At 37.5% G+C, this 16297-nt stretch overlaps 5 protein-coding genes and 1 non-coding gene across 6 annotated transcripts in view; 3 read left to right on the top strand and 3 right to left on the bottom strand.

The window, feature by feature from the left end:
• Cbr-nas-10 overlaps positions 1-1060 on the top strand; it is a gene marked incomplete at both ends in the record, with an annotated part of 4606 nt that extends 3546 nt beyond the window's left edge. The window contains 3 exons of the mRNA XM_045239221.1: positions 346-417; positions 637-895; positions 945-1060. Of these exons, the coding sequence (XP_045096236.1) occupies positions 346-417; positions 637-895; positions 945-1060 (447 nt within the window). The remainder of the gene's footprint in view (positions 1-345; positions 418-636; positions 896-944) is intronic.
• On the top strand, positions 107-178 carry CBG28433. The gene has a single exon. It is a non-coding gene (tRNA).
• A 129-nt stretch (positions 1061-1189) lies between the features above and the next one.
• CBG17543 lies at positions 1190-3277 on the bottom strand (the record flags this gene model as incomplete). The annotated part of the gene is made up of 7 exons (XM_002644028.1): positions 1190-1261; positions 1307-1412; positions 1456-1586; positions 1646-1798; positions 2838-2968; positions 3020-3113; positions 3161-3277. 7 exons carry the CDS (start codon positions 3275-3277, stop codon positions 1190-1192), a joined length of 804 nt encoding a protein of 267 aa, XP_002644074.1.
• A 442-nt stretch (positions 3278-3719) lies between these two features.
• On the bottom strand, positions 3720-4088 carry Cbr-nlp-19 (the record flags this gene model as incomplete). Its single annotated transcript, XM_002644029.1, has 2 exons — positions 3720-3922; positions 3992-4088. 2 exons carry the CDS (start codon positions 4086-4088, stop codon positions 3720-3722), a joined length of 300 nt encoding a protein of 99 aa, XP_002644075.1.
• A 1115-nt stretch (positions 4089-5203) lies between these two features.
• On the bottom strand, positions 5204-10676 carry Cbr-pbo-4 (the record flags this gene model as incomplete). The annotated part of the gene is made up of 13 exons (XM_045239222.1): positions 5204-5307; positions 6291-6415; positions 6465-6562; positions 6612-6831; positions 6880-7196; positions 7240-7365; positions 7697-8088; positions 8133-8244; positions 8290-8574; positions 8619-8775; positions 8824-8911; positions 10259-10464; positions 10513-10676. The coding sequence occupies 13 exons, from the start codon at positions 10674-10676 to the stop codon at positions 5204-5206; spliced, it is 2394 nt and encodes a 797-aa protein (XP_045096237.1).
• Positions 10677-13578: 2902 nt separating this feature from the next.
• On the top strand, positions 13579-13908 carry CBG17546 (the record flags this gene model as incomplete). Its single annotated transcript, XM_045239223.1, has 2 exons — positions 13579-13674; positions 13717-13908. The coding sequence occupies 2 exons, from the start codon at positions 13579-13581 to the stop codon at positions 13906-13908; spliced, it is 288 nt and encodes a 95-aa protein (XP_045096238.1).
• Positions 13909-16297: the final 2389 nt, after the last annotated feature.

The following is a 16297-nucleotide window of genomic DNA, read 5'->3' on the forward strand; positions in this document are numbered from 1 at the left end:
GGAAAAAGGCAGAGATCCGCACAGAGGAGAAAAAAGAAGGCAAGTGTGTGTGTGTGTGTCTCCCTCACACTCTTGTCATTTGGAAAAGACATAGGAAGTTTGTGGCGCGTTCGTGGTGTAATGGTCAGCATGGATGCCTTCCAAGCATTCGACGGGGGTTCGATTCCCCCCGAACGCAGATTTTTATTTTATTTTTTTATTTTTTAAAACTCATTGTTGATTCAAAATTAAGCATGCGGAGAGTTGAATTAGTGCATTATTGCACATGATCTGCACGCTTCAATCATAAGCTGAATCATTAACACGTGGGCAGAAAATATCAAAATTACAAAATTAAACTTCAAGTCATGTATTTTTCAAACAGTTGTTGATTGTGATCACATCAACCGGAAACAAGAGCAAATAAAAAAGTTGATTGTAAGTTTTCTTGTCTTTTAAGTGAGTCCGTAACGGGTCCGTTCGCATTTTACATGTGGGGTCGTTATTCTCTCAAGGGACCGTAAATTCACTCATAAGACAGTAAGTTTAACACGCGATCATAAAAGTCATAAAGTGGCGCAATTCCTCCTTCAGATTGAATGTTTTCCTATCTACTTTTACATGTCAGGTAATTTTCACTTCCCATATCTCTGTCAGATCGACTGGAGCAACATCAACCCTCAACAGTACGACGCCTTTGTCGCTGCCGATTCCAAGCTCTACACCACCTATGGTGTCAAGTATGCCTATGACAGTATCATGCACTACAATGCTTACACTGCCGCCGTGAACATTGCAAAACCAACAATGATCCCTCTGGTCAACCAGCAAGCCAACATTGGATTACTTGGACAACGAGCGAAGATGAGCGCTCAGGATGTGGAAATACTCAATAAGATGTACTGCAAATCGACTGGTGAGAGAATTTGTTTTAAATATTTTTAATTCTGGATTTTGATTTTTAGGATGTGATGATAAGAATGTTTACTGTGGTGCTTGGGCTTTACAAGATCTTTGCAACAATCCGAATCATAATGTTTGGATGAGAAGCAACTGCCGGAAGAGTTGCAATTTTTGTTAATTTTTGTTAATTGTCTTACTGTAGATTTTCTGTACATTCTTGCTTGTTTTTCAATGTATAATAAAAGTTAGACGAAGACAATTTGGGAATGTTCACAAAGTTCATAACACGTCACAGACAATCAATCATTCAGGCGATGCTGTTGTCTTTGATTCCACTGCCTCCCGGGTAGCGGCCGGTGACACGCTCGAAAACAACCATCTGAAAAGAGAAGGAAATGTAAAATGTCAAAAATAGGATCCTTACATCTTCATCGTCACTCTCACTATCGTCGGCGTTGGTGCTGGAGGGATCGGCATCTTTTTGAGCACGTTTTGCAGCTTTGCGACGGCGAACATCCGGCTCAGTGAGGCTGAAGAAATGTTAAAATCGTTATATAAGGCCGGATTACACACCAGCGATTATAGAAGGCCTCGCAGTCGACATATTGGAACACTTCCTGACTAAAGATGCACAAAGCGCGGAGACACAGAATTTGTGCGAATTTAAAAGCAGCGAGTCCGATGACAAATGCAGAGACGGCGGCCTGGAAACAGTTTTAAAACAAACAAAAGGGCCCAGTGTTGTATAACAAAAAGGGTATACCAGGTATTGCTTGAGCGAGACGTCACAGGCATCAGGAATACGGGTGAAGCGGCAAGTGGATTGTTGGATGGAGAATGGGTCAAAGTTGAAGTCACGGATCCATGCGATGAAGACGGCGATGAGGAAGAAAACAGCGCAAGCAAGGTGTCCGAACTGAAAATTTTGGTAAGAAAAATTTCATAGAGCAAGACTGACATAAGAAAGTTGAAAAAAGGTGGGAAGGTCTCAGAACGATAATTACCGCAATTAAAAAAAACTTATATTTAAGGGGCTCGATCTGAGTTTAGTGGCCCCATTGGAATTTAGTGGTCCCATGGGAGTCTACAGGTCCCATAACATGCCGATGTCTCAGATATGGTTTGAAGCAGCGCATGTCTTCAGTACCCATGTATACATATGGGTCTCTATGTATAGGGGTCAAAATCTTAAAAACTCTTCAAGTTCAAAGCTTCAAATAGATTCATCAAAGCTCCAACGAAAGTTCTCAAATCTCACGTTATCAGAGTGGAAGTACATTTTTTGGAGCACTGTATTGTCGTTTTCATGTTTCTGTATAGTGTTACTAGCATTTGCCTAGCCGTGGGACCACTAAACTCGTATGGGACCATTAAAATCCCATGGGACCACTAAAATCCCATGGGACCACTGAACTCTTATGGGGCCACTAAATTCCTATAGGAACACTAAAATCCCATGGGACCATTAAACTCAGATAGAGCCGGAACCGAGATAATTGAGCTCAAAGTTCAAGATGTTCCGATGTTCAAAATAACTTTCGGAATTTTTCGGAAACACTAAAAATTTTGATTTTTTTAATTTTCGGAATCTCTTGGTTTCTTCGATTTCTAAAATATCGAAGTTTTGGTTTATTTCGGAATTTCGGAAAAAAAAAGACAAACAGTTTTCAAAAAATCAAAACATATTTTTGCTCAAGACTAGCAAGGAAACTTTTCGCGTGCGCATTTGATATTCCCTGGTTCAAAAAACTGCAATTCTGAAAAAAGTTTTGGAATTACTCCAAATTTTTTTCAAAAAACGCTTTGAATTTTCGGAATTTGAAATTCCGTTCCCTGGTGAATACTTGTAAAAATTTTTGGGAATTTGTTCTCAGAAGTTTCCAGAAAAAACAAAAATTGCGAAATTCGCTTTCTTTTTGGAGAGTAAATAGGATTCTTAATCAAGCCCAACTCACCCAGATAAAGAGCACGCAGCAAAGCTTGCGAAGATTCATCACAACCAGCCCATAGGAAGCATACACTGTCGAAATAAGGATCACAATGCAGACAAAGACAGCTCCGACGTGGACGAACGACACCGAAACAGCTGAATCTTCTAAGCATCACATATGACTCTCTGGCTAATTAAAGAATTTACCGTAAAAATTATATCCAACATGGAAACTGACATAGTTGAGAAGGCAACCAGCGATGAAGACGATATCGACCAACAGACTCAGATTCAGAAGGAACTGGAAAAATTTTAGAGCTTCCAGTAGAAAAATCTAGAGTGGCTCACCTTTTGGAAACCGAACATTCCACTTGGCAAGCTGGTGAAGCTACAGACAAGAGAGTTATTTCTCTCTATGATCATTTTCGAGAGCTGACTGACTCCACGATTCTTGCGAGGAGCCATGGTTTCCAGAGGTGGAAGAAAGAAGAGTGCCGACGTTTTCTAGTTCAGAAAAGTGAAGAAATGAGGAGAAGAGGAGCGAGTGGAACGGGGGGAAGAGAAGCGATGGGAAGACAATACACGATTTGCATATATATCACATCGATTTTTGATTACAGGTGTGGAGAGAGTGCACAGAGAGACAAAGCAGGCACCTCGTGCCGCTGACGGTGCTGCTGTGTTGGAAAAAAGGAGGAAAAATGCATCTCCCTCCGTCCCTGTTTTATGACCATATTCCCTTTATTTCCCGAAAACCGTATTTTTCTATTTTCTTTTCTAAATGAAATATATGGTTTGGAGGAAGCCCACAATTTTTGATGACTAACATTTGATGACAGCTTTATTAAAAATGAAAATCGGAAAGAATGAAAAGAAAGGAGATTTAAAGCATTATCATCAAAAAAAGTTAGTACTCCAGTACGTTTTTCTTCTCGTTACGGAGGAAGATGATGTTGGGAAGTCGCATGCCCATTCGCCGCTTCTCCAAATGATACATGTTGCTGGTATCCTTGAATTTCAGCATATTGGGAAGTCTCAATCCGATCCGACGCTTGTGCACATTCAGGTTCTCGGGATCCTTGTAACGAAGGAAGTTGGGGAGACGGAGACCTGAAAAAACTTCCGTAATAAAAATTATTGTGATACTAAATTTGGCTTCAATTGGAAATCTAGACTCACCTATTCTCCGCTTCTCCATCTGGAGCTCATGGGGCTCTTGGCAGAGCACAATGGCTGAGAGAATAAGAAGAACCAAGCAAACGCCACGTAAAAGCATGATGGGAATTGTGAAAAATGTAGCTGGACTCTGGAAATATATACCTTTCAACTTTTTTTCTACTTTTTTTCCACTTTTCTGGGGCGGAACCGATTTAGAGAGAGGGTTATAGTATTAAGGATAAAAGCTCTAAAACCCGGATGAAAAATCGTAGTTGAAAGTTTTTGGAAGGGCAGTCAAGGTTATTTAGATTATTAAAAAGACGAAAAACAAAAAGTGATGTTCTGTCTGGGATCTGAAATGGAAAAAAATATCAATACAAGAGAAATGTAGAAATTAGGTCAAGTGGTATGACGGAAAAGGGTAATTGACACTTTGCTACAAGAAAATGGATGAGTTTCAGACTACAAAAGCAGATTTAGGGTTTTTTAATATGTTTTTCTTATAACAAACATTCTGAAATTCAAATAATATTGTCTTGATTTTCAGAATTTGTTCTATTAGAAAATGCATATTCGAAAACACTAGAAATGGTTTTATAACCTGAAACCTATTAATTCGCCTCTATTGTTCTAGATACAAAATTACTGGCGCCAAATGTCCCTAAGTAATTTCCATCAAAGCTCATGACTCAATTTCTGTGTTATAATATAGAGAAAAAATGGCAAAATGCCTCGGAACCACAGAAAACGAAGTAGCCGGAATGATAGGAAGTCGCGCAGGGGGAAGGCGTGTCCCCCCAAATTTCAAAAACTCATTGGCATTCCATGCACCAACTATGGCATTCCATGCACCAACTATATCTAATTGGCATGTCAGCATGTTCTTCACGATACGATAGAATAATGATGACTGAGTAAGAGGAAGCGAAGGATGCCGGAAGACGAGGAGAGTTGAGTTATTGGGTTTATTCGTTTATCGTCGGAATTCGTGTGTGCGATCGGGTTTGAAACATTTTTTTTATTTCAATGTTGTGACATTTAAGATATTTGAAAAGTTGAACAACCCACGGAAACCATAAGAAAGGGAACGTGAAAAAATTAGAAGAACTTGGGAAGGTTTGAAGGCTCGATCATAGTTTTTGTTTGAAGGAGGGGGGGGGGGGCAAAAATAAAGCAAAGAAAAGTTGGTGATTCATGAATAAATTATAGGTTTTTTTCAAAAATGAGCGGTGATCAGAATGATGTCTCCTCGGTTTCCTTTATTGTCATCAGCGGGTGTTCTTCCTCCATTTCGCGCATTGTGAGCCCTTGCTCTTCGTCTTCAACACTGACTCGAGCTGAAATAAATATGTTAAAAATAAATATGTCAAAAGTGAAAATTATTGGTTCTATTGGATCCAAGGAGCTCATGTGGATGAAATCTAGAACTTGCTAAAATGAAAAAGATAGGTGTAATATCAGCTGTAACATCAAAATGCAACAATTTGATTATTTTGAAATTCCTGAAATAAGGAATTCTGAACCCCCGGATTCCTGAAATCCAGGAGTCCAGGAAACCAGTTATCCCGAACTTCATAAATCCAGGTATACAGTTACCTAGGTATCCAAGAATCCAGATATTCAGAAATCCGGGAATCTTAAAACCCACGAAAATATAAATAAGGATTCCTAGAAAACGAAAAAATCCAGGAATACAAGAACCCAGAAATTCAGAAACTAAGGAATTTGGGAAAACAGGAATCAATGTTTTGAGGATCTAAAAAGTTCTGTATCGAGAAATTCAGAAACTCTGAAAAATCCAAAAATCAATTAGTTAATTTCAAAATTCACGAAAATTTCAAATGCTCAAAATAATCTTCCCTTACTCTAGTAATTTTTTTTCGATCCTCATCACAAAAATTCACGATACCGAAGATTCGAATAGCTAGGAATATGTTTTTAATTTAAAAAATCTGAAACCCAGGAATATCCGTAAAATCGATAAGCCTTACTCAAGTACCCTATGTTTATATTTTTGTACTTTTTTCATCTTTTCTTATCTGATAATCATTTATTTCTACATTGAAGAGTTTTTTGCCAAAAATATTATGAGAGCCTTCAACACTTTTTTACGTATATATGCAAATCTCCCTCCCTATTTTTTCCCACCACAACACACATCACCACCAAAAGTTACGCATTCTTCTTCTCTTATCTTAAAACAACAGTTTGTTCAAACGTCCAATGATAAGCGAGCAGAATTGCGAATACGGATAGACCACAGCTACTTGACATTGACATTTATTTGCTCCTGCGTATTTTATTCCGGGTTTTAACCTACTCGATGTTGACGGTCGGTCGACTGATTGCACTCCAAGTGTAGCAATTGCAGAATGGATAAGACCTTGTTGAGTAGCATTCCGACGAACCGACTTCTTCTTTCCGAAGAATCCAATTGTTTTCCTTCTGAAATTCAAAAGATCCTTGACTTGACCTTTTGATTCATTCAACTTACACAGACGAAATGTTAAACGCCCGACTTTTCAATGATTTCATTTTCGCTCTAGCCTTCTCTTTTTCCTCCTCGTGCGTCAAATTGCGGTCCAGGTAGCACTGAGAAGATAAAAATAGTTTGATTTCTTATCACTTTTTCTCAAATTACCTCTTCATATGGATTGTTCATGAGAGAACGAATTGTGGAGACGTCTTTGAGAAGTTCATTAGCACGTTCGTCAATTTCCTCTCGGTCCGTGTGAACTTTTCCGGCATGATGATGATCCTCGTCCATTAAGTCATGTGGAAGTGCACCACTTTCTGCCATCTCATCAAGAGTTTGTTGTCTTTTGAATGAACTTTGAGATGGACTATTGTTCAGCGCTTCTCTGCAAATTATGAAACATACAGTGAGACTCAGGATTACTGTAGCTCACCTCATGGCCACCGCTCTATTCAACTCAACCAACTTGCCTTCCTTCTTTGCATTAGCATCATAATTCTTCTCCAGTATTGGACGCACATATTTTTTGGAGAAGTCACTGCACTTGTTCTGAAAAATCAATAATTTCCATGCATAATAATTCCGAGAGCTCACAATGATACTCATGTTCTTATTGGCACAAACTCCTTCAATTCCTTGGGACAGATGGTGAACCATTCCACTGTTGAACTCATTGAACAATCGGAAATGATCATCTTTTTTGGCTAATCGGATATTGAGCCATTTCACGAAGAGTTTGATAGTGGAGCCCTGAACACTCAGAAATTTTGAATAATACAACGTTTCAAAATACCTGAAGGATGTTAGTGAACAGAATCACAGCGTACGTCGCACCCAAAATAGTGTTTTTGACATCCGCGCTAGAAGTGATCATAAAAGCGAGAGAGAACGACACGGCTCCTCGAAGACCTCCGTAACTCTGTGAAAATTTAAAATTTCATTGGTCATTGAGATTTTTAAAAACGTATTTTCAAACCGATTTTTGGCTATTCTGACTAGAATTTTTGGCTATTCTGACTAGAAATCGAATTTTGAGAATAATGGGAAATCGAATTTCCAAAAAATTCTGTGAATGCAAAACTTTTAGTCAAGGTCTGTTTTACACCCTTCAAAATTTTCAAAGTGATTGGAAACTTGGAATCTGAGCTCCTGACTCTTGAAAATTGTCAAACTGGCCGAAATTGAAATTTAAAATATTTTTTCGTATAATATATTGACCGTTGCTAGGTTCTACTATCAAATTAACTAACCATGATAAACTGCTCCTGGAAAGAAATATGACGGACTCCTCCTGTGAACTTGTTGACAATGTAGGTCAAGAAGAATGTCACCCCAAATCTCACAACCACACAAAGAATGACAGAAACCGCGGAGAACACCGGATGCCAATCCTCCCAGAACCATTCTCGCTCATTGACCAGCATGACTCCAAGGATGATGAAGATGAGAGACTCGCAGAGAGTACTGGCAACTTTTGTGATGTACATGACACTGGTGAAGGATTTGTAGGACACGTTACAGCATGCATAGTGAGTTTGGAACAATCCGCAAGCGATTAGAGCAATGATTCCAGAGAAATGGAACATTTCGCTGGTCAAATAAGCCAGATACGCCATTCCGAAAAGGATAACAGGCTCCACAACTGAAAAAAAAGTTCGACTCGACTAAACTTTCTGTGGGACCTACCTCTGACGTCAGTGGTGAATTTCGTGATGAATGAGGATATTGCACCACAAATCAGACCGATAATCAAACCACCAATGGCAACACAAGCGAATTTGACAAATCCAAGAAGGCCCTAAAATAGAAGTTTCTATTTTTAGCCTCACTTTTTTTTTCTCACATGAAACCAAGTGAATTCTGGAAGAGTTTGGAACTCAATAGCAAGATTGTAGCAGACGATGGTGACTGCGTCGTTGAACAAGGACTCTCCGAAAACCATGAAGTAAAGCATTTTATTGACACTGACTTCTTGGAAAACTGCAAGAACGGCTACAGGATCAACAGCGGCGACTAAAGAGGAAAAGGTGAAGATGTCCATGGCACTCAGATTGATCTCTCCCATGACTCCAACCCAAATAAGGATCAAGAGGGCTGCAGCAAGGAGAACAATATTCAGAACAGTTCCCTGAAAATAAAATTTCCGATTGAACTTAAAAATCGAGGAGTTACCAAAACAGCGTAAAGCAGAATAGTTCCGATATTATCGATAAATGCTCGATCCTTCAATGAGTACGCAGATTCTAAAATGATTGGTGGGAGGAGGTAGAAGAAGAAGACTTTTGTACTGAATTCCAGGAATTTGATGGATTGATGAGTGTCATCTCCGCTGGAAACGAGAGAGGGGTTTTTCATTTTGGAATTGTGAACGGCTCACATAAAGAAGAATCCGAAAATGACGCCAATGATAATCAAGCAGCAGGATTCCGGGAGGATTTTCTTGGTGAATCGGGTGTGGTGATAACCTTAAACAATTTAACTTTTTGTTTCGATATATTGCATAATTGGAAAATTGCAGTTCAGTGGTTTTGAATTTTTAAAGTTTGAAAAAAAGAAATTTCAGCAATTTTTCGAAAAAAAAAACTAGAAACATGGGTAAAATCTCAAAAATTCTAGATTTAGGATTTTTGAAATTATAACTAAATTTTGAAAAATTCGAAACTTTTGGCTCGGCTCTCCCCGTTGCAAATATGATTTATACCGTTGCCAAATATTTTCTGAAAACGGAATTACAAATTACGAAATATTCCAAATGAAATATTTTGTAAAATCGAAATTTTTGAAGTATGCCGAATTTTCGTATTCATCGTTATTTGTAACTGATTTTTGAAAGATTATAAAATCGAAATTTGACCAAAACGACTGTAATATTTTGCACGGGATATTCCGGCACAAGCTTCATTTCTAAAACTTTCTCTCGGATTATTGAGCACGGAATTTTGATTCAAACATTCCCCAGAATTACGGAAGATATGAAATTCCGAATTCCATTCCGCACACTGCTGGTTGTCATCTTTGACTCAAAGTATCCCGAGTCCTCTCAAATTTCAAGAAATTATAAACAAAATTTTTTTGCATACTTGCAAAAATCGTTGAAAGCCCGGACCGGCACCGAAAGCCCGGTAGGCCCGGACAAGAATTTTTTGGTCGAAATTTCTCAAAAAAAATTTTTTTTTGATCATTTTTTAACAAAAAAAACTAGTTTTCGAGAGAAAACTGTTATTTTGCTTCAAAAATGCAATTTTTTCTTCGATATCAACTTTGGAAAAAATTAGGAAAAAACATTTTTTTTTTCAAAAATTTGTTTAAACATTTACAAATTCAATATTCACAATTTAGCCCGAAATTAAATGATAAATACCACTACTTCCCCATAAAAAAAAACACTTTTTTGCCCAAAAATCGAAGCTGGCGCCAACTGGCCGGGCCGGGCCGGGCTTTGACCAATTTTTTGAAGGCCCGGCCCGTTGCAAGTATGTTTTTTTGGATATCATGAAAAACATTTTTCAATGAACTTCTTTTCTATATCTTTCCCAGAAACTGAGATGAATTAGGTCAACGTTGACAGTACGAAACCCCTTCCATCTTAAATTTTACGGTGACATTCCTAATTTAAGAAATTCCTCTAACGCCCTACCCTATCACCTTATCATCTGAATGTTTGATACCTCAAAAAACAGTTCAAAAATCTTGTGCTTTCCATTTTCTTTCGACTCATGCAGCGCGGCGAGATGAAAAGGCGAGGAACTGCAAAGGCGCCAGCTGAGTGCACAATACCCACGTAAAAACGCTTTTTCCCCTTCTAAACATACCAAGTTTGAATAAACCGATAACAATGAAAAATAGCACGAGAACCATGTCGTTTTTCACGTATTCCCAATGGAACGAGAAGACGTGAAATCCTCCGTGGGATGAATCGTTTCCAGCGGCGTGACCATGCTCTTCCAAAACGTGCTCATCGGAATAATCATCAGAGACATTCGATTTAAGGAGATGGAGGAACGTTTTGAGCTCATCTCTGAAAAATTTCAGTTACCGAATTTCATCAATTAGCTTTAAAACTCACTCAGTCATTTTTAAATCGTTAACTTTCTCCATCATCTGTCCAAGCAGGTCCGATCGATCAGTCTGCTCGATTAAACTGGAATTAGAATCCATGGCAACATCCTGACAACATCCATAGGTGATCAGCAGGCAGGTAACCACCAGCTGAATCCAGTGAGCCCTCATTGAAAATACTAGAAGGTGGGATTACGGTAAGAAGCGCCAAAACCGGATGAAATATTTTTCTGGAAATAAAAAAGATAGAGAGGATGAAAGTGTTGCTTCGAAAAGTGCGAAAAAGAAGAAAACGATGAATGGGAAAAACGAGATGGAAGTTTCGGCTTCATGGGAAACAGTTCTCGATTTTTTTTGCATAAATTCGATTTTTCAAAAATGTATGCAAAATAATCTGAGGAGGCTGAAAATGAAGGTGAGGCCCAGACAAAACGAATAAAGGGATCTAGAAAGTTGTGCATCGTCTAAAACATTGATAAGGGAAAACGACAATTAAAATATGTACAAGACACTCTCTCCCTCTCTCCCTTTTTCCCTCCATTACCCAAGGCGGTACCCTTTTCAGTATATTCATCAAGGTATAAGAAATATTACTCTAAAAATCAAGATGAAAAACTATCAAAATTAAAGAAGAAAAGTGACAAAAAAGGGGGAGAAGAAAAACCAATTTGATGTTTCTGTATTTGGCCGTTTTCAAAATGTAGAGAAGGAGAAAAGCCATTAAACGATTTTGATTGCTCCACACACCGATCTATAATTATTCACTATATGTTCTGTTTGCGTAGTTTTACCTTTTTAACTGAGTACACTTCTATTTTATTTTGAAATGTGCGGTTTTAAGTTTGATTTTTTGAATGATTCAACAGTAAATAGTGAACGACTAAATCTAGAAAACTTATAAAAAGATATTTAATGAGTCATACTGTGTAAAACTTCTGAAAGTTTGAGACAAAAGAATCTAAAAAATCTAATGATTAAATAAGAGTGCATTGTCGTTAACTGGGCGAAAAAGTACATTTTAAAAATGCTCGTCCTAGTTTAATGGTGTTTTACTGTACCCAACCGGATAAAAAATGATTCTAAAAGAGAAAAAAGGTTGTTTTAGTTTGCACTAGAAAAAAGCAGTTCCCATTTTGGTTGATGATGTGAAAGGTCAAATATGTGCTTAGGAAGAAACTTTTGAAGAAAAAAACTGGGAAACTTCTTCAAACCTCTTGGAATTCAGTTTTTGAAGAATCAAGGCCTGTTCGAAAAAGGAGGCAATTGGAGGGAATTGGAGCTTATATATGTGGAGGTCCTGTCCGCCAGATGGGCTCCATCCAATCCAAAAGACTATTGGTAATGTTTGATCATCACCACTATGTACCATTCTTGCCCATGGCCTATCTAGACAGATCAAAAATTTGTGAACGCTTTGTTCATCATATGGGTTCCATCCGATCTATGTTCCCAAAAGGCTTTTGATGAGGTTTGACCTCCAAAATGTACCATTTCTATCCAAGACCTGTCTAGACATGTTGGAAACTCGCATATTCTAAAAAAAGACCATCGAAGGACATCCTAGTTTATGTGGAGGACCTGTCCACTAAATGGGCTCTCTCTGATCCGTTTTCCAGAAAATGGTTACCGGCTGATCTACGCGGGTGAAACCTGTAATATCATTTTGGTACAAAAAACGGAGCTGGTAACAAAATTTTCATTTTCTGAGTTGACTGAAAAAAATATCAGAAAACTGACCAAAAAGCAGTGCACAGCAAACAAGAAATCTGGAAACTATGAAGATTTAAAGGTTTTCAGGTTACAGTATTTGATTAATGTGGGACTTTCGGCAAAATCCAGCGGTGTTTCTTTTTTACAGCACCGCTTTTTTTGTACCAGAAAAACATAGGTTTTTCACAAAATTACAGGAATAATCAGCATTTCCCCTTCTCTGTCTGCAAACTTGAGCATATCTTTCAGATTGATACTCACCCCATCAAGACACAGACGTTTTTATCACAGTAACGCTTGCGTCACTTTTCATTTTATTTTTAAGGATTGGTTTTTCTCGAGACCATCTACGACATTTAAATTCGTGATGTTCATGACACGATTTTGACACTTTCCATTTCAACCCTAACATAGGAAGGACACGACTTGGAACGTGCTGATAACAGATTAAACATATGTTTCGGTTGATATTTGGTCATTTTTGAGAATTTTCAGAAGTCTAGAGCTCGACTGTAATTTTTCCGATCACTTTGAAATTTGTGGAAGGTATAAAACTATCCTAGATTGAAAAATTTGCATTTACAGAATTTTTTGAATAATTCCGAGTTCTTCTGCTACTCACCGATTTCCGAAAGACACCACTTTTTTATGTTTTCGCACTGAAAACGGTAAAAAACAGGTGTCCTTCAGGAATCGGCAAATAGCCAGAACACTAGAAATTTTCGAAAAAGTTTGTGAAGTTTTCAATCTAGGTATGTTTTACATTATGCAAAGTTTTCAAAGTGTATGGAAACTTGACAGCCGAGCTTTAGGCTCCTGAAAATGATAAAATTGAACGAAAATAAACTGAAATTTATTTAGTATATTTCGTGGACCGGTGCTGTGGATTTTCTATTGGCTATAAGACCACGGAGATCAAATAATTTAAAAAATTCCGAAAATTCCGAAATTTCAACTTTTGAAGAGTTCCACACATCCTTGATGAATTCCTCACTGTCCACTTGTTATTTTTCTGTACAAATTACTGAAAAGTGATATACTGACAAAAGGTTTCTCCTATTAATATCAAGACTTATTGATAAGATTATTTATACGTATTTCAGTAAACAATACAATCACAATTAACGGTAAATATTCATAACTTGATCTCATTTTTCACTATTGATCTCCTTGTTGTATCAAAGTTCAAGAATACCGGATTCTTTCTCCGCTTCATCTGAAAAAAGAATTTGAACCCTCACAGATTACAAAAAAAAATTCATGTCACCTTCGCATATGACGCCATCAATCTTCGTGTTCACCACCTCCCCCTCTTGCCATTTACCCGTCAACATCTTCATCGCTTCCCTTTTTTTCATTCCCCATGGCTTTCATTAAAATTTACATCTCTTTCTTGTTGATCAGTTCCACTTTATCACAATGGCCCTACGCACCAAATCATTGGTATGGAGCTAACCAAGTGAGTCGAATTTCAACTTTCTCTTAGAAGTTTAGTTTTCAGGGCAACATTAGATCTGGTATTGTGCCTGACTACAATCCGGTGCCGAATGTTCAAGGTGGAACTTTAGCACCTCACATCTGCGGTTTTAATACTTTCACGAGGTATGGAATTACTCGAAAATCGCTTCCAAAAAACTTCTTGACTTTAGAAAATGCATGGATCCCGAAGGTTATTGCCCTGGTCGATGTATGAACTTCCGTTATACCTACAACACGTTGTACGACTGCAGGTGTCTAGCCATTTAGGTTTTTTTTTCTAAATTCCCATTTTTTGTATATATGTATTTTCAATGAATGTTTTCTCTGAATCTTCAGGCTGACACTGATTTTTGTTGACGGAAGTCACATGGGGCATCGGATTTCTTGCTCTCAATTGCGTATTATTCGTAAAAATTGTGTAATAAAAATTAGTGATATGCAATCGGCAAGGAAAAATGAAAAGAAAAGTGGCATTTTCTGTCTGGAGATGAAAATTGCGGCAGAAATTGATCGAAGTATGAAAAAAGAGAGATATTATGCTGATTAAAAAATCCGTGTTGGCCGGTGACTGTAATCAAAGGTCCCACAACGACAACTACAGTAACCAAAAATATTTTTATCTTCAGGATCCATTTTTAGATTTTCGTGCGTTTCCAATACAATTCTTTTTGGCAAATAACAGAAACATCGAAAGAAAACAGATAAAGCAAATAAAAATAAACGCTGAAGTTAAAATTATTGTCATGTTATAGTAGTATTCACAGTGGCATCTTTTTTCCCTTGACAAATTTAGAAGTATCATTTCAAGTTTCACCATTTCATATTTTTTCTTCAAAAAAATCCTAAATGACTCATTCTCAAGTTATCAATCATCTCTTTTCGTGACTCTATTTTCCCAAACTTTCTGTTTTGCTCCCTCCTAAAAGTCTCATGTTTCATATGAACTTCAATTTTCTTTTCTCTTTTCACTTTTTTTCTTCTTCGTCGAAACCCTTTTCCAAGAAATTCGTGGAAAAAGGCGTCGTCTCATGCTTTGTCATCTGCTCTCGGAGCCACCAAACTTTTATTAAAACACTTGAGATATGATATGTTCATCATCACTTGTCACTTATCTTTCAACTTTTCTGACGAGAAGAGAGAAAAATCATGAAATGTTGCATTTTGTGTTTTTGTTTCAAAACCCGGCTTTCAAATTTAACAGAAGATCAAGAACATTATAGTATAGTTTCACCGGAAACACAACTGACCGAGATGGACCTCCAGGCGGGAATTGAACAACTGTGCAATAAATAACGACCAATGAAAAATGAGTGTGTGTGTTAAATGAAGATATGTGTTGTGTTGTGGGGCAAAGAAAGTACCTGAGGATGAAATATCACTTGGCAGTGCAATTGATGAGTGTTTCTGCGTCACGCAGGGAAGGAAGAGATAATTTTGTTGCGATTTTGGGAAAGTTAAAAAAGGAGGATTGGATTTTCAGAATATGGAACAGATCAGACGTTTTTGGTTTTCAAAAAAAAAAGGGGATAAAAAAACTTGGATTACGGTCATAGAAAACCAACAAAAAAAAGTAGAAACTTTGTTCTAAACTGAAAAAATGGGAAGTACAGAGTTCGAAACATATCTGTGAGCACAATTACCACGATTCCTGTGAATGATATCAAAATGTTGTCAACTGATAAAATATTGGTGATTTTGTGATAAATAATTTATTAGTTGATACATTTCTGATATCTTCCATAGGAATCGAGATAAATTAGATCAAAGTTGAAAGTTAGGAGGTCCTTCTATTACAGGTTTCACGGTAGATTGAAGGGTTAAATGTACAGTGATCCACGGTAAAGCCTGAAGTAGAAATATTGTTTTTTTTTCATTTTTATCAATTTATTTGGGTTACTGTAAAAGGCAGTAAAAAATGATGAATCTCTCGATATTACGGTAATCATTTCTTGACCCGTTTTGGTATAATTTTCAGAAACGACAATAAATTGAGTCAAAATTGATAAGCCCGTCTATTACAGGTTTTACGGAATGCACTAATAGGCGTTCCAAGAGATCCCTCGGCCCTTAACTTTCTGATTTTTAATTTCAATTTTTAGATTATGGTCCTTAAAAAAGATCTCTGATAATTCTTGACGCTTCAAAGTGACATTCTCTAAACTGCACTTATCGCATCACTTCAATTTCCAGAACTACAGTAGTCCGCTCAACACAAGCCCTTTTCAACTCCTCCCTTTCAGGTTGTCACTTCTCTTTTATGTTACTTCTTTGATATATGTTCCCCTCTCTCCCTTCGAACCTTTTCGAAATGACATTCGAAAACGTTTAGAGCATCTATTACCGCTTCCGAGTTCCCCCCCCCCTTTCCTCTTGACGTACTCCTGAGCCCAACTCTTTTCGATCTTTAGCCCGTGTTTTCTCTCGTTTCGAAGGCAGCAAAAAATAAAATAAAATAAGAAGTTTTGTTCCTCTCTTTAGCTTTCACTATACTACAGTTGTGTTCAACCCCTTCTTCTCATCTCTCATCTCGCTCTCTTGATGTTTCAGCTACCTTCATCTTCTTTTTTCACTCTTCTTCCTCACCTTCTTCATGTTCTTCGTTT

The sequence above is a fragment of the Caenorhabditis briggsae genome, assembly GCF_000004555.2.
Source record: "Caenorhabditis briggsae complete genome, chrX, whole genome shotgun sequence".
NCBI lineage: Eukaryota > Metazoa > Nematoda > Chromadorea > Rhabditida > Rhabditidae > Caenorhabditis > Caenorhabditis briggsae.